Source organism: Notolepis coatsorum (assembly GCF_963971535.1).
Source record: "Notolepis coatsorum genome assembly, chromosome: 4".
Lineage (NCBI taxonomy): Eukaryota > Metazoa > Chordata > Actinopteri > Aulopiformes > Paralepididae > Notolepis > Notolepis coatsorum.
Window position 1 is genome coordinate 45,076,855 of NC_140168.1, and position 23,639 is coordinate 45,100,493.

Here is a 23,639-nt window from a genome sequence, read left to right on the forward strand (position 1 = left end):
TTACCTCAGGCGTTTGAATTACGGCCCGTAACGCAGCGCGCGTCCCGCGACGGCATCCGCAGCCAGTGGGGTTTTTATTTCGCGGCGTCTACTCTGTTCCGTTCCCTGAGCTGGGATACCCCGGGGGAGTGGGGAATGGATGGATCAGTGCTTTACTCAAATATCCTGTGTTTGCCTTGTCTCTCTTCGCCCCAGGTGTGTTTGCGTTGCTGCAGGCCTACGCCTTCCTGCAGTACTTGAAGGACCGGCTGACCAAGCAGGAGTTCCAGACCCTCTTCCTCCTGGGGGTCTCGCTGGCCGCTGGGGTGGTCTTCCTCACCGTCATCTATCTCACATACACGGGTCAGTCCTCTCTCTCTCTCTCTCCTCTCTCCTCATCTCTCTCTCTACACACCTCACATGTGTGCTGTGATACAAATCCGTTGATGGAATCGGCACTGTCATATTTGTGATACGAGACGGGAGAGATGCGTAGTGCAGTGCAGTATATTCTGCCTCTCTTTCGTTCCAGCTCCCTGGGATATTTCATTTGGATAAATCGCTCTTGTGTATCGCTGGGAAAAACTCGACTTGTAAATATCACACTCGTAGACCGAGGATAGTTTACGTGCTCAACCACACCGCTATACAGACACTACCTGGCCTGGACGCCTGAAGAACCTTGTGAATCCAAACCAATAGGCTACCGAAGGTCATTAAAGTGAATGGTGTTTCCAAAGTAATACATTTAAAGTAGATGTTCTGAAGCGCTCTGCCGTGTCATTGGAGTTTTTAAATGCTTTTAGACTAATTAGACACAATCAGTGAAATGTCATTTGTATCGACGCGTTTCTTTCTCGCCGCTGCGCTCATTCACCAGATCACTCGGCTCAGTGGACTATCAAGGTTGTACGAGTGACTTGACCTGCCCGTCTCATGTCTTGACCTGCGTGCCAGTCTCATGTCTTGACCTGCGTGCCAGTCTCATGTCTTGACCTGCGTGCCAGTCTCATGTCTTGACCTGTGCACCAGTCTCATGACTTGACCTGCCAGTCTCATGTCTTGACCTGCGTGCCAGTCTCATGTATTGACCTGCGTGCCAGTCTCATGTCTTGACCTGCGTGCCAGTCTCATCTCTTGACCTGCCCGTCTCATGTCTTGACCTGCTCACCAGTCTCATCCCAGTCTCATGTCTTGACCTGCGCACCAGTCTCATGTCTTGACCTGCGCGCCAGTCTCATGTCTTGACCTGCGCGCCAGTCTCATGTCTTGACCTGCGCGCCAGTCTCATGTCTTGACCTGCACGCCAGTCTCATGTCTTGACCTGCGTGCCAGTCTCATGTCTTGACCTGCGCGCCAGTCTCATGTCTTGACCTGCGCACCAGTCTCATCCCAGTCTCATGTCTTGACCTGCGCACCAGTCTCATCCCAGTCTCATGTCTTGACCTGCGCACCAGTGTCATGACTTGACCTGCGCGCCAGTCTCATGTCTTGACCTGCGCGCCAGTCTCATGTCTTGACCTGCCCGTCTCATGTCTTGACCTGCCCGTCTCATGTCTTGACCTGCCCGTCTCATGTCTTGACCTGCGCGCCCGTCTCATGTCTTGACCTGCGCGCCCGTCTCATGTCTTGACCTGCGCGCCCGTCTCATGACTTGACGTGCCAGTCTCATGACTTGACGTGCCAGTCTCATGACTTGACGTGCGCACCAGTCTCATGACCTGCGCACCAGTCTCATGACATGACGTGCGCGCCAGTCTTCCCATGACGCGTCATGCATTTACCACCAATATGGGTGCGATCGCAGCTCGTTTGATTAGCCACCTGCCGTTTGCCCACCAAGATGTCCGTGATGATGATGTAATCGACACCCTCCTTGACCCCCTGCACTTTACTCTTTTGTTTTGGTCTGATGTAGGACTTTAGTATTTATTATACTGTGCATTCCTCCAGACCTCTCTTGGCAGACGGAGGTGTGGCCAGCAATAGCCATCCATAATAACCTACAGTATCCACACTCAATCAATTCCAACCCAAAAATGCGATACCAAGCGGGGCTCTTTTGCCTAGAGGTCGATGTTTGATGGCATTGCCGAACTTTTACGTGTAATTATTTGTGTGTGTACACAGCCTATATATATTGTATATATGATACGTTCATTGTATAGTTTAAGCTTTGTCCTTTGTCCTGTGTCGTTCTGTTAGAATGTGACTTGTTGTATGTCCCTGCGCAGAACACCATGTCATTCTGGTATGACATATATATTAGTATAATTTATATTTAATGTATATAATTTATATTAGTATAATTTACTCATTGTACATACACTAAAATAGGGCTGTACCGAATTCGAAGCTTCTATTGAAGTATTCGAACGAAGCTTCGAATGTCTATAAAAGAAATATATTCATAAATATATATCTTTTTAATAATTTTTTTTAAACTAAATCCTCAATTTGAATAAAGTGATTAATCTGATTAAATGAGTATTTTTCTTTTATTAAATCAACTTTCTTTATCAGTTTTGTCAACATAAATAATCCAATAAGGGCACGGTTGGTATGAAAGTGATGGTGGTAACGTCTTATAGTATAATATTAGTGTAGCCTAATCTTTAACTGCAACTGTGAAGAAAACCCCCATTGGTTTAAACAGATTGAATAGACAGGAAAAACAAATGTATTACAAATTTTAAATTCGAATGTCAACATTATGATCGAAGCTTCGAAGCTTTCGGTACAGCCCTACACTGAAACACACAGACAAACACCCACACCCTTTCTTGGACCTCTCTACTCTAGACGGTCATTATATCCTGTAATGCTGTAGTGTTCGACACTTGGCAGACGAGACGAACAGGCCCCCAGCTCCGTCTCACTCTCTCTCTCTCTCTCTCTCTCTCTCTCTCTCTCTCTCTCTCTGTTTATTGATTGTGTTTTTTCCTCTTCTTCTTTCATTTAGGTTACATTGCGCCGTGGAGTGGGCGGTTCTACTCTCTCTGGGACACTGGGTAAGCTCCGCTGATATTCACACTTTTACCGTCGATCGAACACTTGTTCAATCCGCCGTGTCTTCTCCAAGAGGGGGGGGGGGGGGGGGGGCAAAGCGGCTGGACAATGTCTTCATTTCAACCGGCGCCCGGCAGGCTAGCTACCGTGTGTTTTTAACGTTGTGCGTGTGTTGGATTTCACCACCAGGCCGTGATCAATCCTACCTTTCTCGCTGCGTTTGCTGACGCCAGCAGTTTGCCGTAGTTTTTTCTTTTCCCTTCTCTCTCCAAGAAGCTGTTTCTTCCTGCCGCCTGATGTGTCCATATGTTGCTCTTATCTTCCTTCACGCTGCTCAAAGGTCCTAGACGCTACAGTAGACTTGTTCATTAATAAGGAGGACACTGGCGGTTGTTAAAGTGTTGTTTTCTCCCCCTCTTCTCTCAGTTGTATTTAAATTATCAGTTTAATTGGGGGGGCGATGCGTCGCATAATCTGTGTTAACAAGGCGGGTGGCCAGCCGTCTCCTCCCTTCCTATAAATCACTCTCCACTAATCTCTCACACTCTTTGTCTCTCTGTCTTCCTCTCTCCACCCCCCCCCCCCTCTCTCTGTCTCTCTTGGATACTATTGAATTGAGGGGGGCGGGGGGCAGCCCTTTCATAAACGTTATCTTATTCCACCTGAACTAAAACAAAGCTAACGCTAACTGTTGCATGCAAAGTGGTTAATTGAATCTGGCTAATGGGACTTTTGATCGATTTAGTTGAACCAGGTACGGGGACTAGGGCCCAGGGTAGATGGCAAATAAGCTAATTTCCCCAAATGAACTGCTGTGTGGGGAGACCCAGCCTAGGCTCTGCTTTGCGGCAGCATAAAAGACTCATCCAAGTTACCAGACGATGTCTGGTCTCGTTTCTCAATGATGGTCGTCGTCATCGTCGCCACCACCATCTGCATAAACGGATCGATTGTCAACATGTTTTAAAGTGCTCTATAAATAAAGGTGACCTGACTTGATTTCCACCCTGGTAACATCACCCTGGTAACATCATCTTGGTAACATCTCTCCCTCCAGCTACGCCAAGATCCACATCCCCATCATAGCGTCCGTGTCGGAGCACCAGCCCACCACCTGGGTCTCCTTCTTCTTCGACCTACACATCCTGGTCTGCACCTTCCCAGCAGGCCTCTGGTTCTGTATCAAGAATGTCAATGACGAGCGAGTCTTTGGTACGGCGATTTATATTATTATTTTTATGTAATTTATTATGTAATTTTAAACTTGTAATCGCTAGCTTTCAATTTAAGCTTAAAACTGTGCCATTTATTCAACGTTTTAATCCTTTTAACCCGGGATAATCCCTTTGGCAACCTTTGCCATTGTATTTCAGGTACCTACGTGATTTCTGTCATTTATCTGCCCTTGACGGAAGTAAATTGCAAATTATGCAATTTTATGCAAGCAATGTGTTTGTCGCGCGAGGTGAATAATTACTTTGGCATCTTGTTTCCTCCGTATACTTTCCTGCTGTGTACCAACACATGCCCCAAAATTAGATTTCTCATATTTTCATATCTAAATACCATTTATTTTTCTCTGTCTCATCCTGTACTTTGATGCATACATACAATAAAAATATGATCATCTATTTAAAAATAGTTACACTTCCCGCCCTAAGCTTTGTTCCAGTTTGTCCACATCCATGGGGGGGGGGGAATCTCCCAACGTTAAAGGGCGGGTTTGCTTCTTTTTATCCCGGACCCTCTTCAAACATGGTCTAGATTAGAACATTGTTGTCTAGTACAGGCCATCATTTCTCTTATCGCTTTAGTATTGAGAAATCTAGTGTGCTGCGTCCTCTCACCAGGCTCTAATCCAATGGGGCAAGTGTTTTTAGCCTTCAAATACCTTGATACATGTCCTTTAAAACCATGATATATGTCTTTTAAAACCATGATATATGTCCTTTAAAACCAAGATAAATGTCCTTTAATAAAACCAAGATACATGTCCTTTAATAAAACCAAGATACCATGATACATGTCCTTTAAAACCAAGATACATGTCCTTTAATAAAACCAAGATACATGTCCTTTAAAACCAAGATACATGTCCTTTAATAAAACCATGATACATGTCCTTTAAAACCATGATACATGTCCTTTAAAACCATAATACATGTCCTTTAAAGCCAAGATACATGGCCTTTAAAACCAAGATACATGTCCTTTAAAACCAAGATATATGTCCTTTAAAACCAAGATACATGTCCTTTAATAAAACCATGATACATGTCCTTTAAAACCATGATACATGTCCTTTAAAACCATAATACATGTCCTTTAAAGCCAAGATACATGGCCTTTAAAACCAAGATACATGTCCTTTAAAACCAATATACATGTCCTTTAAAACCAAGATACATGTCCTTTAAAACCATAATACATGTCCTTTAAAGCCATGATACATGCCCTTTAAAAGTAAACCATGATACATGTCCTTTAAAACCAAGATACATGTCCTTTAAAACCAAGATACATGTCCTTTAAAACCATGATACATGTCCTTTTACAAAATAGGAAGCTCAGTGTAATCAGATGTGTCTTCATATGTTCTAAACCGTTGCAAACCGCACATATAATAATACACATTAGAAGGACTTTCATAGGCGGCTAAGTGGCGCAGTGGGCAAGGCACTCGCCACTAGTGCAGGAGATGCTGGGTTCGAGCCCAGCTCTCGGCATTGCTACCAGCTTGGCTGGTCGTTCATACTAACACAATTGGCAGTGTTAGGGGTGGGAAAGCTGGTGGGTGGGTCCTGGTCGTTGTAAACAGCGACTCCTACAGTTCGGTCGGGGCGCCTGCTCAGCGAGGAAAGGATCTAAGGGGGGTAGTGTGACCTTCCACACGTTACACCCTCTCAGTGAGAGTCCGCGCTGCCAGGTGAAAAGAAGCGGTTGATTGGCTACACATGTGTCGGAGGAAGCATGTGATAGCCTCCACTCTCCCAGACCGACCGTAGGGGGTAGGTGCGCAGCGACCAGGAAGGGGATTGGGAATTGGCATAACGACTAACATTGGGATGGGAGAAAAAACGAGGGGGGAAAAGATCAAAACAAAAAAGGACTTTCATAGGCCTTGTGCTGTCGGAAGTTGGCCAGTTTACACGCGTGACTGGCATATGATATCATAACTTTTAATACGACATATACAGCTTGCATACATATTGCAGCCTGGTGAGAGGACGCGTGTCCCACCTCGGCGTCACGTTTCATTCATTCAGAAGCACGTCAAAACCACAGAAGAAGAGACTCTGTTCTGAAGGGCATTCCATGGGCTCTGCAGTCACAGCATGAGACATGCTAATCAGAAGGATGTGTGCAAAAGGCAGAATGAAGGGCAGAGAACTTCTGAGCACTCCGGGACGCCACGTCGATGCTCCAGCAAGTCAATTTGTCCCCCTGAACATAATGAACAAATTAAGGCTATTGATTACCTCTGCACCTGTTCGGTCAAGGCTGCCATCTTCAAGGACGACTCGTAGTTAACGTTCTCTTCCTTTTAGGGTTCATGTTGTACACTGCTGGCTTAGATTGATTACGTCGTATTAATCTAACATCTCATTTTCTCTCTTTCTCTCTCACTCTGCCCCCTTTCTGGTGCTTCCCATCTGCCTCAAACCCTCCCTCTCTGCCCCCCTATCCCTTCCCCTCCTCTCTGCTGCCCTCCAGTGGCGCTGTATGCCATCAGCGCTGTGTACTTTGCGGGCGTGATGGTGCGCCTGATGCTCACGCTGACCCCGGTGGTGTGCATGCTGTCGGCCGTGGCGTTCTCCAGCGTGTTCGAGCACTACCTGGGGGACGACATGAAGCGCGAGAGCCCCCCGGCCGAGGACAGCAGCGACGAGGACGACAAGAGGAGCGCGGGGAACCTCTACGACAAGGTCGCTAAAAAAAGAGAGTGAGGGAGAGGGGGAGAGGGAGAGAGACAGACTAAGACTTTAACCTATTTATCCTGACCTAAAATGGACATGATGAGCATAAAATTCAGCAATGCAGAAAATCTATTCTATTGATTCGTGTGTAAACCGCACCGTTGCAACTGAAAGTATTTAAGGTGCTAATTGGTCTGTTTGCTGTGTGTGGAGGATCCATTTTAGTGTTTAGTTGTCCTTCCACTACCTCGGGTTCTACTGTAGTTTAACAAACATGTCGTAAACAACAGAAGTTGGACCTGAAAAGTCACCAGCAATGTGATCATCCCAGTGTAGTTAGAACTCTACTGCCTTGCCCAAGGGCACTTCTAACTTGAGCTCCAGAGGCCATGGCTAGAGGTCAGGGATCAGAGTAGGAGTTATACTGGCGGTAAAAATCTGCTGAACTCTGGTTAACATGTCAGTGCTGGACAGTGTTACGACCGTATCAGTCTCTTTCCTGCACTTTACGTTTGGGACTGTTTATATTACATAATAAAATATAATTAATCATCGATGTTACTGAAATGTCTTGCTCACTACAGCTGTTTTTTATATAAGGCACCGCTGTCAGTCTGAAATAATATGAACTAGATACTAGACGGGACGTCTCCAGCGAACACAGCGGGGCACTTTTAGAAAACGCTCCCGATCCACTCAATAATTCATGGTCCTCTATAATTGATGGATGTGTGTGGAACCCCCTCACCGGGGCGTTGCGGTGACGGGGGTGTGTGGAACCCCCTCACTGGGGCTTTGCTGTGACGGGGGTGTGTGGAACCCCCTCACCGGGGCGTTGCGGTGACGGGGATGTGTGGAACCCCCTCACCGGGGCTTTGCGGTGACGTGGATGTGTGGAACCCCCTCACCGGGGCTTTGCGGTGACGTGGATGTGTGGAACCCCCTCACCGGGGCTTTGCGGTGACTGGGATGTGTGGAACCCCCTCACCTGGGCTTTGCGGTGACTGGGATGTGTGGAACCCCCTCACCGGGGCTTTGCGGTGACACCGTCCGTCTCGTCTCCCCCCCTGTAGGCCGGGAAGGTGCGCAAACACGTGTCGGAGCAGGAGAAGGCGGAGGAAGGCCTGGGGCCAAACATCAAGTCCATCGTCACCATGTTGATGCTGATGCTGCTGATGATGTTCGCCGTCCACTGTACCTGGGTCACCAGCAACGCCTACTCCAGTCCCAGCGTCGTGCTGGCCTCCTACAACAACGACGGGTGAGGGCGCGCACACGCATGCGCACGCACACACACACACACACACACACAAATAGTGTGACAAAACACCACTACTTGAGGTCCAGTGTGGTGCACTTTTACTCCTTAGAAGTAACAAGGAGAGAGGTATGGTCCACCCCCTCCCCTCCCACCTGTCATAATTAATAATGCTCTGCGTGCGCTATGGTTCACATGTGTACGCACACGCAAATGCACACAGCACAACGGGTCAGAGGCACACATGTGTTTATTTTACGAGGAGGTTGTAAAAATGTTTGTTAAGTACGCGCCCTTAAGCCCTCTGTAATGACTGTGTAACTTCTTATTGTATTATGCATCCCATATATTAGGATTTACGAGTAGCTAATGTACTACGCCCTGTGAGAGGGTGTGTGTCTGTGGTCTTTTGCAGAATACAATTTCCATCAAACATTAAAGATGAAATATCGAAGGCTCTGTTCTTAAACAGTGGACTCAGGCTCTCAAGGAGTTAATGCATATGAATGAAAGTGCAGCCGGCTCCCAGAGAGGCGTAGTGCTGCCACTACTTGTGGCTTATGTCAACTCGGGTCTCACTTAACATGCACACTGAACCATATGGAGGCAAATATATACTATAGAGGAATATATTGAGTATTTTAGCAGGTATTGCATTTGCATGTATCTATGTCAATCATGTATATACATAGGTCTATGTATTAGTTATACCTAGGGTTTCTATGTGTATTAGTTATATATATATATATATATATATATATATATATATATATATATATATATATATATATATATATATATATATATAGTGTTTCTAGGTGTATTAGTTATATATAGACCTAGTGTTGCTAGGTGTATTAGTTATAGACCTAGTGTTTCTATGTGTATTAGTTATATATATATATATATAGACATAGTGTTTCTAGGTGTATTAGTTATATATATATATAGACATAGTGTTTCTAGGTGTATTAGTTATATATAGACCTAGTGTTGCTAGGTGTATTAGTTATAGACCTAGTGTTTCTATGTGTATTAGTTATATATATATATATATATATATATATATATATATATATATATATATATATATATAGACCTAGTGTTGCTAGGTGTATTAGTTATAGACCTAGTGTTTCTATGTGTATTAGTTATATATATATAGACATAGTGTTTCTAGGTGTATTAGTTATATATAGACATAGTGTTGCTAGGTGTATTAGTTATAGACCTAGTGTTTCTATGTGTATTAGTTATATACAGTATAGACCTAGTGTGTCTAGGTGTATTATAGGGGTGGGACGATACATCGATCCAGATCGATATATCGATCTATTATCAATAATCAAATAGGATCGATGCAACGTAAAAAGATCGATTCATATTGCGATACTCTTATTTTGAAAATCCCCTCGTGAGCATATCCGCCCGGCTGCAACAACAGTAGCTCAGCGCAGCTCAGCGTGTGTAGACGTTAGACAGCATTGCTTCAGAGTCCGCCTATTTTGCCCGAAATAAGTGCCTGTTGTTTTTTCCCCACAAGGGGTTAAATGCATCTAACATGCTTTCCATCCTCTCCATTCCTTTATGCCCAATATGTCGCGTTAAATACCGAAATTAACGTTGCGTTAGCGTGAGCTAACTATGCTAAGCACTGCAGCTAACCATGAGAGGAGAGGAGAGAGGAGAGGGGACTTGGGAAAGAGCAAGGGTGGGGGCACTGGGCAGTCTACCTTTCTGTGGGGGACTGGGTTGCGTGAGGGGCATTCTGTGTGTGTGTGTGTGTTACTGAGGATGGACAGATAATGTTGATATTTAAACATGAATACATAATATATGTATTCATGATCATCATGCAACATAAAACAATTGTAGGAAGTTTGGGAGAGGAAAGGGTTTTAGCTTGCGTGTTGTGAGTTCCAAAACATTTTACTTAAAGTTTAAAGCTCAATATATAAAAAGTTAACAGGTCTATTTGTATTAAAAACAATAGATTGTTTTTCATTTAAATGTCTGGAAGAGCTCAAAAATAAAAACATCAATTGATATTTCCGTAGCCTTTTTTTAGTTGATCTAAATGTGACTGATTGTGTTAAATGGGCACATAATATCGCCTCATATCGATCGCAGGCACCTGAATCGAATCGTATCGTATCGTATCGTGGCAGACTTTGTGATATCGGCAAATATCGTATCGTTGTCCAAAGAATCGATATCGTATCGTATCGTGATGAAACTGGTGATTCCCACCCCTAGTGTATTAGGTATATAGACCTAGGGGCGAATTCACAAAGAATGGATTGCGGCCGGTAGGGGTGTAAAGCTACACGTATCCGTACCGAACCGAACAAGTTTCAGTGTGTACCGTACCGTACCGAACGGCTGTGTAGTGTACCGAACGAATACAACGGTATGTTAACCACTAACGACCGGGGGCTATTTTTTTTCACAATCTAGTATAATTATTATAATTTCTTTATTACAAGTCTATTATTAATTTCAATATAGAATATTCGTTGACAGCCCTACAAGTACAATTAGTTACTGCACACTACATTACCGGCCCTGAGTGGAACATGGAAAGCCAAACTTTCCCCCACTGTACCGAAAACCGTACAGAACCTTGACTTCAAAACCGAGGTACGTACCGTACCGTGGTTTTTGTGTACCGTTACACCCCTAGTGGCCGGTAATAGCACCCTTAACTGCGTGGGATTTGTGCTCGCTATGTGCTCCGAAAAATATATTGCCCGAATGATATACTAGTGCAAACACGCCCATACGGTGTTGCAGCTGAGTGCAATTTGCTCCTGGTATGGTAAAATAGTATAAATACTGCCCATACAACAGTATGCATGTCCTAGGACAATGGCAGACAGAAAGCGAATGCTTTGATTTGCTGATCGCGAATTGGAAGTCCTGACGAATCAATGGCTCTTAATTTCTATAACAGATAGACATAACAGTATTTTTCACCATTTGTATTTTGTTTATTTCATAATGTATAGAGCTTTCTTAATTTGTATTTTCACGACACAATTGCATCCTTTGTTTTTGTCACCATCTTGTGACCTTTGTTTGTCATGTCACCCCAAAATAAATTAGTTTGAGCAGACCTGTCCATGGTGCTGAATCTTTAGGCCGAAGTTAGGCACCGTGTGCCAGTGAAAATATTTTCAGATTTAGAAATATTTTTAGAATGAGAAATTAAGTTGTATTTAATGTTAAGAGAATATAACCCACATTCTCATATACTCCAGAATAAACTTTTCATTGACCGTGTTTCCAGCGTCTACTCCTCATGGACCAGACGAAACGTTATAAATTAAAAGTTTATTCTGGAGCATATGAGTGTGCAGGTTCTATTATCTTTATTGTGCTTATTACCTAACCCTGGCTACAATCACTGCTGCCAGGATCACCGGAGACGCTGACCATGACACCCCTTATAAATGCGCTTAGTTACCAACTATCTGAAGACATAAATAACTTCACTTTTAAGTGCTTGTGGCAATTAGCACAGATCTTTGTGAATTGGAGTGTTTTTGCAATGAGGCTCATTTGCATAGAAAGGGGCACATTCTCTGCCCATATTACCCAATTTAAATACCCGCAAATACCACAGACACGCAGAGACGCAATGATGATGGCAACGCAGTTGGCACGGTATTTCACCCTTTGCGAGTGCTTTGTGAATAGCAGGGTTTGTTTTGGAGTTATTTACACAGGCATAGCATTAGAAAAAGCTGCGCAATCCCTTTGTGAATTCGCCCCCTAGTGTTTCTAGGGGCTAGATCCACAAAGAATGGATTGCACGGTGCTAATTGCACCCTTACTTACAATTCATTGCGCATTGATTGATTGAATGAACATTTTATTAACAGATTGCAGAATGGGTACAATACAGTACGGCTCAATACACACAATTGTTAAGGGGATGCAGACCAGAGAAAGACGTTTGTCTTGTTTACATTAGGGTCCCCCATTTTCAATTCATAATGAATTGTAAGTAAGGGTGCAATTAGCACCGTTCAATGTATTCTTTGTGGATCTAGCCCTAGGTGTATTAGTTCACTGGTTGCTTAGCTGGCTTGCTGGCTGGTTTCTTGGCTTGCTGGCTGGTTTCTTGGATGGCTGTCTGGCTTGTTGCTTAGCTGGCTCGCTGGCTGGTTGCTTGGCTGGCTTAATAAAGTATGTAAAGCATTTTACACAAGTTGCATTAAAGGCTCTTACATATACTACATTACTACTATGTTATACCACTCTAATTCATACTATGAATCCTAATAGAAATATCCTCAGTCATTCCTAATACATCTCATATAAGTGCTATGAGTCCAGGAGAAAGCAGTACAGAAATAAAAGCTGTTAAACATTAAACATGCTACCCCTGGGGAATCCTAATGCCTCTGTTAGCTAAGGCACATATCTCACATACCTGCTCCTAATTCAGTCTGATTCTTGACCTTTTCCTCGCCATACCTTCTCTCTCTCTCCCATCTTTCCTGTGACCCCCTGTTACCATATCTAAAGCAGAGATGGCATTAACAAATGATCTGCCTCCACAGTACCCGTAACATCCTGGATGACTTCAGGGAGGCCTACTATTGGCTGAGACAGAACACAGAGGCGCATGTGCGGGTGATGTCATGGTGGGACTATGGCTACCAGATAGCGGGTATGGCCAACCGGACGACACTGGTAGATAACAACACATGGAACAACAGTCACATAGCACTGGTGAGGATGGTCTCTACTGTAACTCTATTGTTACTCTACTGTAACTCTATTGTAACTATGATTCTCTAACTCTCTTCCTCTCTCATTCATTTCCCTCTTTCTGTGTCTCTCTGTCTGTTTCTCTCTCACACACACACGCACGCACGCACGCACGCACACACACACACACTCACCATATCTCTCGTTGTGTTTTATACAACTGCCCCCTTGTCTAACTGGCCTCCAGCAGGGTGGATAACCTCCACTGTATTTGCTGCCACTGAATTCAGAGTTTTGTTTTGGAGCTTAATCGCTGTGAGATCCTTCGTTTGATTGATTTCTTTTTTGCCCTCCGGTGTCAGAAAAATGCTTTTCTTTCTTGCTTCATGAAGTCACATCTTTATACTCCTTTCAGTTTTCCTAGTTCCCTCTCTCTCTTCCGGTCTCTGTGTTCGCCATCTGTTTAACTTTTTTTGGCGGGGGGTGTAGTTACGGATAATGAGTGATGGATCCCTGGTAAGCTTGATGTATTTCACAGCTGTTTTACATTTAACTGCCTCCTCACATCCTCTCTCTCACTCTCCCTCTCCCTCCCCACCCAGGTGGGCAAAGCCATGTCGTCCAACGAGAGCGCCGCCTACGAAATCATGCGCTCGCTGGATGTGGACTATGTGCTGATCATTTTCGGAGGTGTGATTGGCTACTCGGGGGATGACATCAACAAGTTCCTGTGGATGGTGCGGATAGCGGAGGGAGAGCACCCCAAGGACATCAGGGTGCGTCCGCGTGTGTGTGTGTTGGATGATGCTGCAGCCCAACGTGATGAAACAGCCAATTTTAACCGCACTAATAGTTCTGTTGTCAAGGACACCACTGATGTACAATCCCTTTGTTCTGGTGATCACCTTGTGTAAACACCCAGGAAGAGACTGTTCTGGAGCGCCGGTCGGCAAGTCCAAGGATAGCATCGTACTCCGATGTTTGTCGGTTTCAAAAGTTGGGGAAAAGTCGGGAACCTCGTACATACGTGCAGTTACTTCTGTTATTTTTGCCAGCGGGAACCATCCTTGAATGGGCTCAAACCCAAAGATATTGATTGAATCGATGCGTGTAAAACCACATGCAATGTTGAACTGAGCTAAAACACGAGCTTGGCTCAAACAGACCCTTCACTGGATGAGAGTCGATACATTGAATCCCAGGGAGCAGTTACGTTTACTCTGAGCTACTTTCGGTCCCTGGTGGGGTGTATCCCAAATCCCTGTTCCACTTACTTACATCCTTCCCCCCCTCTTGTGTCCTTCAGGAAAGTGATTACTTCACGCCTCAGGGAGAGTTCAGAGTGGACAAGGCCGGCTCCCCGACGCTGCTCAACTGTCTCATGTACAAGATGTCTTACTACCGCTTTGGTGAAATGCAGGTGAGCTGGTCCCCCTCCCTGCCCCCCTCCCTGCCACCATCCCTGCCCCTGCCGTCGGTGCAAAACTACCAAGTACCGGGACTGTGCTCGACGTGAGAAATCCTTGATCGACTGATTAATCGAATTTTTATCTACTCTTGTCCATTTAATAATGAACTCAGTTTCCCATATTGTTGTACTTGAATACAGTCATGCATACGTCTTTATGGTGAAAAATGAGGCATCATACCGGGAGGGGGGAGGGGAGGTATAGGTATGGTAATAGTAGAGAGATGTGAAGTAGACCTTGCAAGAGAAAATAAAACTCGTTAAATGCACTCAAGGAGAGGACCTGGTTTACTATCAACAAGCACCACGCGTTGGAAAGAGCTTCGTACCATATTCCCTCACTGGCATCTTTTTGTTGTTCGGTTGCCCTTACACATTGTAATCTGAATATATATACTATGAGTACGAGTAAAAGTAGCGGGAGATAAAGGGACAGAAGCCGATAAAGGAAAATAGTTGTTTGCAGAAAGGGAAGTTCCAAGGGCAAAAACAGAAGCTTGGAAGACGGCGTGTAAAAGACAGTGAAGGAGGGAGGGGCATATGGCAGGTAACGGAGTATAGAGCGCTCGCACAGAATAAACGGGTAATACTATTATCGCACAATTGCTAGAATAGACTTCAGAGGTATCAGGGTTTCCTTAATACACTCGCCTCTCTTCTCGTATCTCCCTACATGTCACCAACTACTAATTAGCTATAATGAGCAATGCTCTCCGCTTCTCTCTTAAGTAGTCTGACGGTGTGGAGATAATGCAGAGACAGACGGAGGGAGGGAGGGAAACTGGGATGCAAAGGAAGCATGAGAGATGGAGGGGAAACCCAAGGCATGGGAGGGGGGGGGATTTGTTTTTGTTTTTGCAAAAAAGGAAAGGGTGAGATGAGAAGCTAGAAGGGCGCCAGAATGAAAGAGACGGAATAAAGAGGTGGAGAAAATCAGCACAAGAGCAATGGGGGAAGCTGACCTGGAAGAAACGGAGGGCCTTCACGAGGAGAGCAGCGTCTGCATGACGCCATACTCTCCTCGGAGGGTTTAGGATCATTAGTCTGAAGGAACTCCAAATCAACCGGTTACCTCGCTTTTTGTTCCATCACTGTTGGGTCTACAGTCTTAACCTTTTTATGTCTTTCTTTATTATGTACAGTTCAAATAGTTCAAATGTGCACATTGGATTGGAGCACTGGATTGGATTGGAATGACACCCATTATAGCCATGCAATGTTTACTTCTTGCACCCAAATTCGGTTTCTATGCTAATGTTACCCTTGACCCTGTATGCTAACAGGTCTAGGGTCAGTAAAGCGGGTCTAGGGTGACCATATAGATCGGGATAACCTGGAGACTAGGTAGGGGCAGGGAAAAAGATTATAGCTCATTAAGTGTATCCACGCTATTTTATAACAGTAAAAACAATACTATCACACTACTGAATAATAAAGCATTGCTGAACATTTGACTGAATCCACTCCTGCAGATTTAGCAGAAAGCTTCAATGACTTGTAAGAAGCGTTGATACATTCACAAGTCTTTCTTCTGTACCTCCAGAGTCCTCATACCCCTACGTCAGTGGCTCAGTGGTTAGCGCTGTTGCCTCGCAGTCTTGCGTTCAAACCCCAGCAGGGGGCCCTTTCTGTGTGGAGTTTGCATGTTCTCCCTGGTTTGTGTGGGTTTCCTCCGGGTACTCCCGCTGTTTTCTCACACACTAAAAGACATGTTCAGTTTCCTGCCATTGGCCCTGTACTGGCATTACAACTGGAGCTGGTCCCCGGGCGCCGCACTGTGTGGCTGCCCCACTGCTCTAATTAGGATGACTCGGATGCGGAGGATGGATTTCCTCAAGGGGATTAATAATGGTTTAACTTAACTTTCCTCTCCTCCCTTCTTCAGCATTTCCCTCACAAAACATTCTGAGCCCATTCAGAATTGGCAGCAGCGCCGTAGCCATGCGCCGCAGAAAACTATTCAATACCGGACTGAACTGCACATCTCTTTTAATACACATTAAAGATGTGACTCCCCAGTTTATAGAGGGAACGATTCACAGTGCTTAGTTTCAGAAGTTTACTTTCAGCTGTCGTTTAATTATCAAGACAAACGGCGTCCCAACAGGGACTGTTCCTATTTAATTGGGATGTCTGTTCACCATAAACAGGATTTAACCAGAATTTCAACCCTGTTTGGGTACAAAAGTTCACACACAGATTTCACAGGCCCACAAAGTCAAAGCTCCATTCATTGTCTATGGAGCAGCCCCAGATTTTACATCCAGGTGATCAGATTCTACATCCAGAAAGGGAAGCTCCAAGGGCAAGAACAGAAGCTTGGAAGACGGCATGTAAAAGACAGTGATGGGGGAGGGGGCTCCAAGTATATGGCGGGTAATAATAATAATAATGGATTGGATTTATATAGCGCTCTTCATGACACCCCAGTGACCCCAGAGCGCTTACAGAGTCCATTATTCGTTCATACACAGTCATACAGGTAACAGAGTATAGAGCGCTCGCACAGAATAAACGGGTAATACTATACCGGTTAAAGGCTAGAGTAGACTAGAATAGACTTCAGGTATCAGGGTTTCCTTACATATAAACTCCCCCATACTCCCTCTCCTCTCTTATCTCCCTACAGATCAAATAAAATTAATTTGTAAAGTCTTCTTTAAACAAGTCAAGAAGAAACATCACAATAAATCAAGAACAAAAAAAGCCACCATGAAATCCAAAATAAACAAGTTGGAATTTAATTGGGACATCTGTTTACCCTAAACGGAATTTAACCAGAATGTCAACCACAGATTTCACAGGCCCACAAAGTCAGAGCCCCATTCATTGTCTAGGGAGCAGCCCCCGATTTGACATCCAGGTGACGCCACAAATGCAGGGGTCTCTCTGATCTTTAGGAGAGAGTGGTCCACTGGTCCGTGTTCACAAGTACTAACTGAACTCTCCTGGGGAACAGAGGGGGGAAACTGAATTCTTAAACTGGGTGGCCTTTTAAACCTCAGTCACGAATGTCCTTCCCCCACGCCTGCTGCTTTGTCCCTCAGCTGGACTTCCGGACGCCACCGGGCTTCGACCGGACGCGCAACGCCGAGATCGGCAACAAGGACATCTCATTCAAGCACCTAGAGGAGGCCTTCACCTCGGAGCACTGGCTGGTCAGGATCTACAAGGTGAAGAAGCTGGAGAACAGGGAACCCCTGGACCACAAGCTGCGGAGTATAGTCTCCAAGCAGAAGTACACGTCCAAAAAGGTACCGTTACACTGTTTTAATCACAACAATTTAATTTAATATTATCTTATATTATGTGTAAGCACAGACATGATCTTATATTATGCATGTACGCACATATATGGCCTTATATTATGTGTGTTCGCACAGATATCTTATATTATGTGTGAACAATTTAAAGCGACAATGTGTCTTTTCTATTTGAATTATTATTAATAAATTCTTCTAGAGCGTCTACAGAGAACATTGAGAGCACTGGTGCTCTGGAAGCACTGGAAGCTCATGTTAAGAGTGAGAGTGAGAACGCACCGCCTCTCGGGGCGAGATCAAATGAATCAACCAAGCATCTAAATCTTTTCATTTTGCCTGAGCTGTTTCTTTACACTGGCAGCGAGCAGGAAATGGTCTAGACCTTGCTCGTTCACTTATTAGCATCTCATGTGTTTTATTTAACATTAACATCTTTATTTAAAATGTTTACACATTCACCCTATAGAATGGGGGAAAAAATAATTAGGGGTGGGACGATACATCGATCCAGATCGATACATCGATGTAATTATCAACGATCGAATCGGATCGATGCAATGTAATAAGATCGATTCATATCGATACTCTTATTTTGAAAATCCTGTGGCGAGTCTCATATCCGCCCAAGAACAACAGCAGTAGCTCCGTGTGTGTAGACGTTACAGCATAGCATTCTCCCTTTCTGTGTGTGTGTGCGTGTCTTTGGAAAGACCAGATGAGGTCAGAGGAGTTTGATGTTTAAATGTTATTTAAACATAAACAATATAATACATAATAAATGTAGGCCTATACATGATCATGCAACATCAACAAATTGTTGTAGGAACGGTTTGGGAGAGGGAGGTAGGGAGGGGTTTTAGGTTGCGAGTTTTGAGTTCCAAAAAATGGAGCTTAAAGTTTAAAGCTCAATATATCAAAACGTGGCACTTTACAGTGAACAGGAGGTCTATTTGTATTAAAAACAATAGATTGATTTCCCTTTAAATGTCTGGAAGAGCTCAAAAATACAAATGTCAAATGATATTTTCATTACCTTTTTTTAGTTGATCTAAATGTTACTGATTGTGTTAAATGGGCATATGATATCATCTCATATCGATTGCAGGCACCTGAATCTAATCTAACCGTATTGTATCGTGAGAGACTTTGTGATATCGGCAAATATCGTATCGTTGTCCAAAGAATCGATATCGTATCGTATCATGATGAAACTGGTGATTCCCACCCCTAAAAATAATCCAGTTAACCATTAAGAATATCCGGTTAAGCGGCGGTTAGGTGGCCGAGCGGAGATTGCGTTCGTCACCAACCCCGGAGCTGTGAGCTGGATTCGCCTGTTCGAATCCAGCTCACAGCTCCGGAGTTGTCACCAGCTTGGCTGGCCGTCTGCACTAATACAATTGGCTGTATTAGAGGGTGGGAGAAGCTGGCGGGGTGGGTCCGGGTCGTTGTAAACAGCGACTCCTACAGTTCGGTCGGGGCGCCTGCTAAGCGCGGATAGGACTTGAGGGGGATAGTGTGGTCCTCCCACACGCTACGCCCTCTCGATGAGAATCCGCGCTGCCAGGTGAAAAGAAGCGGTGATTGGCTGGACGTGTGTCGGAGGAAGCATGTGGTAGCCTCCACTCTCCCAGATGATCTGACTGTGGGGGGTAAGTGCGCAGCGACCAGGAAGGGACTGGGAATTGGCATACGACTAACATTGGGATGGGAGAAAATCGGAGGAAAATGGAGGGGAAAAAAGATCAATAAATAAAAAAAATAAAAAATATCCGGTTAATTTAAAACAACCTTGCGCCTAACCTATGCTGAACTTAGAAAAAAGTATCAATACATACAAATAGATATAATGTAGTAATACAAAATTAACTTTGAGTAACTTTGAGTGAAAGATCTATGCTTAGGTAATTTATAGAATGCTTCCGAGTGAGTAAAATAACATGACATAACCTACCGTCGCCCCAAAGATCTTAAGTTCATCTCACCCTGTGTTCATTCGTCTGGCCGTGATATGTAGCTAGCGTGGCGTTACACATACAGCCGGGGACCAGCTGGGAGAACCCATGTGTTGGGGATTAGAGTAAGTTGTTCCCTATTTGGTACTTTAGTAGATAACATGGCCTATACATGTGGGAGGAAGGTACAACAGGGTGTTTTAGAATAGATTACCATCAGACATGAGACTGTAGCCATGCATCAGCTTTGATCGATGTCAAAAGACCATACAGTGTTTTATTATAGTGTTTTACCATACAGTGTTTTATTATCATAGATGAGACCTCTCCCTACCGTTGCTGTTATGATTGACATGTGGCACTCGAGTCGCTGTAACTCCTGAAGTCTAGTGTCATATTGAACCCTTTGTATTTTTTATTTTATGCATTTCTTTCTTATTTTTTATTAGGGGTGGGAATCACCAGTTTCATCACGATACGATATCGATTCTTTGGACAACGATACGATATTTGCCGATATCACAAAGTCTGCCACGATACGATTAGATTCAGGTGCCTGCGATCGATATGAGACGATATTATATGCCCATTTAACACAATCAGTAACATTTAGATCAACTCAAAAAAGGCAACGGAAATATCATTTGACATTTTTATTTTTGAGCTCTTCCAGACATTTAAATGAAAAACAATCTATTGTTTTTAATACAGTTAAGATGGTGATTATTTTGCAGTCCTTTGATCCTGCCACCGATTTCTCATACGCAATTCTCTCGACCGTATTTAAGAGAATGTTCTTGCCTGAGGCCCGTTGTGTAGTGCAGGGCTGCCAGGCATCACATGTGGCCCTCCAGAGAATTCTGCTTCATCTTTCACGACGTTCCAGAGAGGGATGTTAAGGACAATTTTCATGCAAAATTATATTTAGGGGGCGACAGTGGCTCGGGAGGTAGAGCAGTCGTCTGGCAATCCGGAGGTTCCCGGTTCGATTCCCGGGCAGTGTGTCGATGTGTCCTTGAGCAAGACACTTAACCCCTAGGCAGCTTGGCACCTTACATGGTTGCCTCCGCCGTCGGTGTGTGAATGTGTGCGTGAATGGGTCAAATGTGAGTAACGTGAGTTGGATAAAAGCGCTATATAAAAAAGCAGCCATTTACCATATTTGAGGAGTCATTTTGAGATAACCTGCTTATTATAAGGCATACTTTTTTTTTTTTTTTTTTTTATACGTTGACCTATTTAAAACGTATTAAATATGCAAATTATTAAATCGTCACATTCTAGTCTTGTGACATTTCCCATTACCCATAAAATATGTTGCTTACCCCAGGTGTGCTGACTTGATGCGTGGTTATCTTGTCGTCTAAAAGAGGAAGAACACCCAAATCAAGAACTCTTAACATGTTGTTTCCTGGGAAAGTTCAATCAGTATCTTTGAACAGGAGCTACTCTCTCTTACAGTGACGGTCAAACTTGTGATGTAATCGGGTATAAAGTCCAGAGCTGCTGCATTGACAATTAATGAGACAGTTTTTGTGAACCCACAGAAGGTTTATATAAGCTTTATTCTACAGTGGTGTTCTGAAAGAGAACGTGTGATTGGATTTGATCTTTATTTATCTAATGATTAGATTAAGTTCATCCCTGTACCCAGAACATTCAACCTGGGTGTTTTCAGTGTCACCTCTACCATCATTCACAACTCACCGTCTATGGAGCAGCTCCAGACTTTATACCTGATGACAAGTTTGAGCTTTGGCATTTGGATGTGGGAGAGTAGTTCATGTTCACTAATATAATTTGGACAGTCAATTAATTATTCAATTGATTGATGTACCCCTTTAAGCAGTCAAATGGAAATGTATTACATATATACTGTAGTTAAATGTTGTCTTATAGTGATGTATGTTGTAGATATAGGATTTATCCAGTATGCCGGCTTGTAACTGTATTTCCTTCTGTACAGACTGCCAAGAGGAAGCGAGGACACATCAAGAACAAGCTGGCACTGAAGAAAGGCAAGAAGCTAAACAACAAGAAATAATGAAGATGAACTCTACTACATACAAAAAAATTCAGAAAAAATTAAAAAGAAAAAAAATTGAAAAGTGCAAACTCGCAAAGAAACCTCTAACAACCAATGAAGAAGAACACAGTGGCCATTGTGGAATCTTAGCGCTTAGTGTTTAGCGCTGCTTCCAAGTGCCCCCATGTGGTGGGGAGGTTGAAGTGTCATATCTGGCTAGCTCCAGAACTGTCGTCCGTTTTATCCCGATGACCTATGTCTTGCTCTTGTTTTTTTTCTCTCCCGTATTTTTGGTCCCTTTTTTCCTTTTTTTTTTTTACTTGAATGTGTGGCAAGGCGCAGAGCTGCTGATACGGGTTCAGCGTCAATTGATTAAAAATAAAAATTTGTGGTACATTAATTAACTGCTATTGGGATAGGGATAGGGGGTGGGAGTGAGGGGAGGGACACCGGAGAACAAAACAAAAGCAAAAAAAAGAACGAGAGGAGGCTGGGAGCATTTGCACCAAAGAGCCCTCGACCTGCTCCGTGGCACATGGAAACTTGTTACCTTCGTGAGAGAGCGAGGGAGCACTGGAGCTCAAGCTGAGGACTTGTTACTGACGCGTGTACAGCGGACGGTACGCGGCGTGGAGGAACGCTACTGTCTAGGCACATCCCGTCATCGGTAATAATGACCTGGTTTTTTGTTTTTTTTTATTATTATTATCATTCTCTCTTTGTCTGCCTGGCTCTTAATTTGTCAATCTTTTTCTTTTGGAACAATTCTTTAGAAAAATGGCCTAATTTGTAAATATGTTATGTAAAGAAAATGTCTAAAAAGGGTCATAATATATTGGATTATTGTGGTGATTTTTAAATATGCAGATGATTTTGTTTTCTGTTTTTCTCAGTCGTGATTGTTGTTTTTTCTTTTTTTTTATGGCAGCGGATAGAAAGCCCTAGAACGGCTGATATTCCATACATTTGCATGTATTCCACATGTATTCCACATATGTGGAAATACATGCAATGTATGGAATATCAGCCATTCTAGGGCTACTAGGATAGAACAGTGAATGCAATAATTCTCGTTTGGAGGGTCTTGAGATTTTTTTTGTTGAAAGAATGAATGTGAATTTTTATTACGCTCTCCCACCCGCCCCCTTCAGAAATTGCTTAGATTGTATATTCTGCTGCTAGGGTTTAAGAAAACAAAAAATGGAAGTAATTCTAATGTAAAGTAGTGATTATAAATTAGGGACTCCCTCACTGCAGGGGGCGCTCTCTCTAGTGCAGTGAGCAAAGCCTAGTGCCTCATTTGTAGGTCGTCACCACATTAGTTTGTCCCTCTGTCTTCTCTTCAATAATATCTTTTTTTCCCCATTCATTTAATACAATAATAACCGCCGTTCTGATGCATGGATCATACCTTGAGGCAGTTCCCCCCACTGGTTCTTGGGTCGTTTGTGGTGGTGGCAAGCTGTGGACGGTCGATATCACAGCTGGAGCAGTGGAAAGAACTGTGTGTACACGTGCGAGACGTTTATCAATATGTTTATAGTTCCAGTTTGGGACATTTATTTGCGGTGGGTCTTTTTGATATTGTGGCGGGCACGCCACAAATAAACCTAACATAAGGGAAACACTGAGGTCATCAGGACACTAGCGGTTTGACATTTTCAAGATGGCTGCCAGGGAGTGGAGTGAAGGGGACAGTTTGGTACAGTCACACAGGGCTACATGTCTGCACGGCACCGTCATAGGAATTTGTAGAAGACGCAGGCTAATTGAAATCGACGGGACCTGTTTATACGTCTCGGTCAAGCCGCACCCTATGAATTTCGTCACCTACAGGGAGCTGTGTTGTCCTGAGCTCTATTGGGTTCTAGATACCTGTGTTGTCCTGAGCTCTATTGGGTTCTAGATACCTGTGTTGTCCTGAGCTCTATTGGGTTCTAGATACCTGTCTTGTCCTGAGCTCTATTGGGTTCTAGAGATACCATGTTGAAAGTTAACATTGAGTCTTTATTTATATATATAGGAGTGTAAGTGACACAAAGGCT

General features: G+C 43.8%; 1 protein-coding gene across 1 annotated transcript in view; it reads left to right on the forward strand.

Moving 5' to 3' along the window:
• LOC311227415 (dolichyl-diphosphooligosaccharide--protein glycosyltransferase subunit STT3B) overlaps positions 1-22,009 on the forward strand; it is a 170,032-nt gene extending 148,023 nt beyond the window's left edge. The window contains exons 7-16 of the mRNA XM_084313049.1: positions 196-342; positions 2,942-2,990; positions 4,046-4,200; positions 6,703-6,914; positions 7,979-8,166; positions 12,732-12,903; positions 13,485-13,658; positions 14,189-14,302; positions 17,398-17,604; positions 21,535-22,009. Of these exons, the coding sequence (XP_084169175.1) occupies positions 196-342; positions 2,942-2,990; positions 4,046-4,200; positions 6,703-6,914; positions 7,979-8,166; positions 12,732-12,903; positions 13,485-13,658; positions 14,189-14,302; positions 17,398-17,604; positions 21,535-21,612 (1,496 nt within the window). The 3' untranslated portion in view covers positions 21,613-22,009. The remainder of the gene's footprint in view (positions 1-195; positions 343-2,941; positions 2,991-4,045; positions 4,201-6,702; positions 6,915-7,978; positions 8,167-12,731; positions 12,904-13,484; positions 13,659-14,188; positions 14,303-17,397; positions 17,605-21,534) is intronic.
• The last annotated feature ends 1,630 nt before the right edge of the window (positions 22,010-23,639 follow it).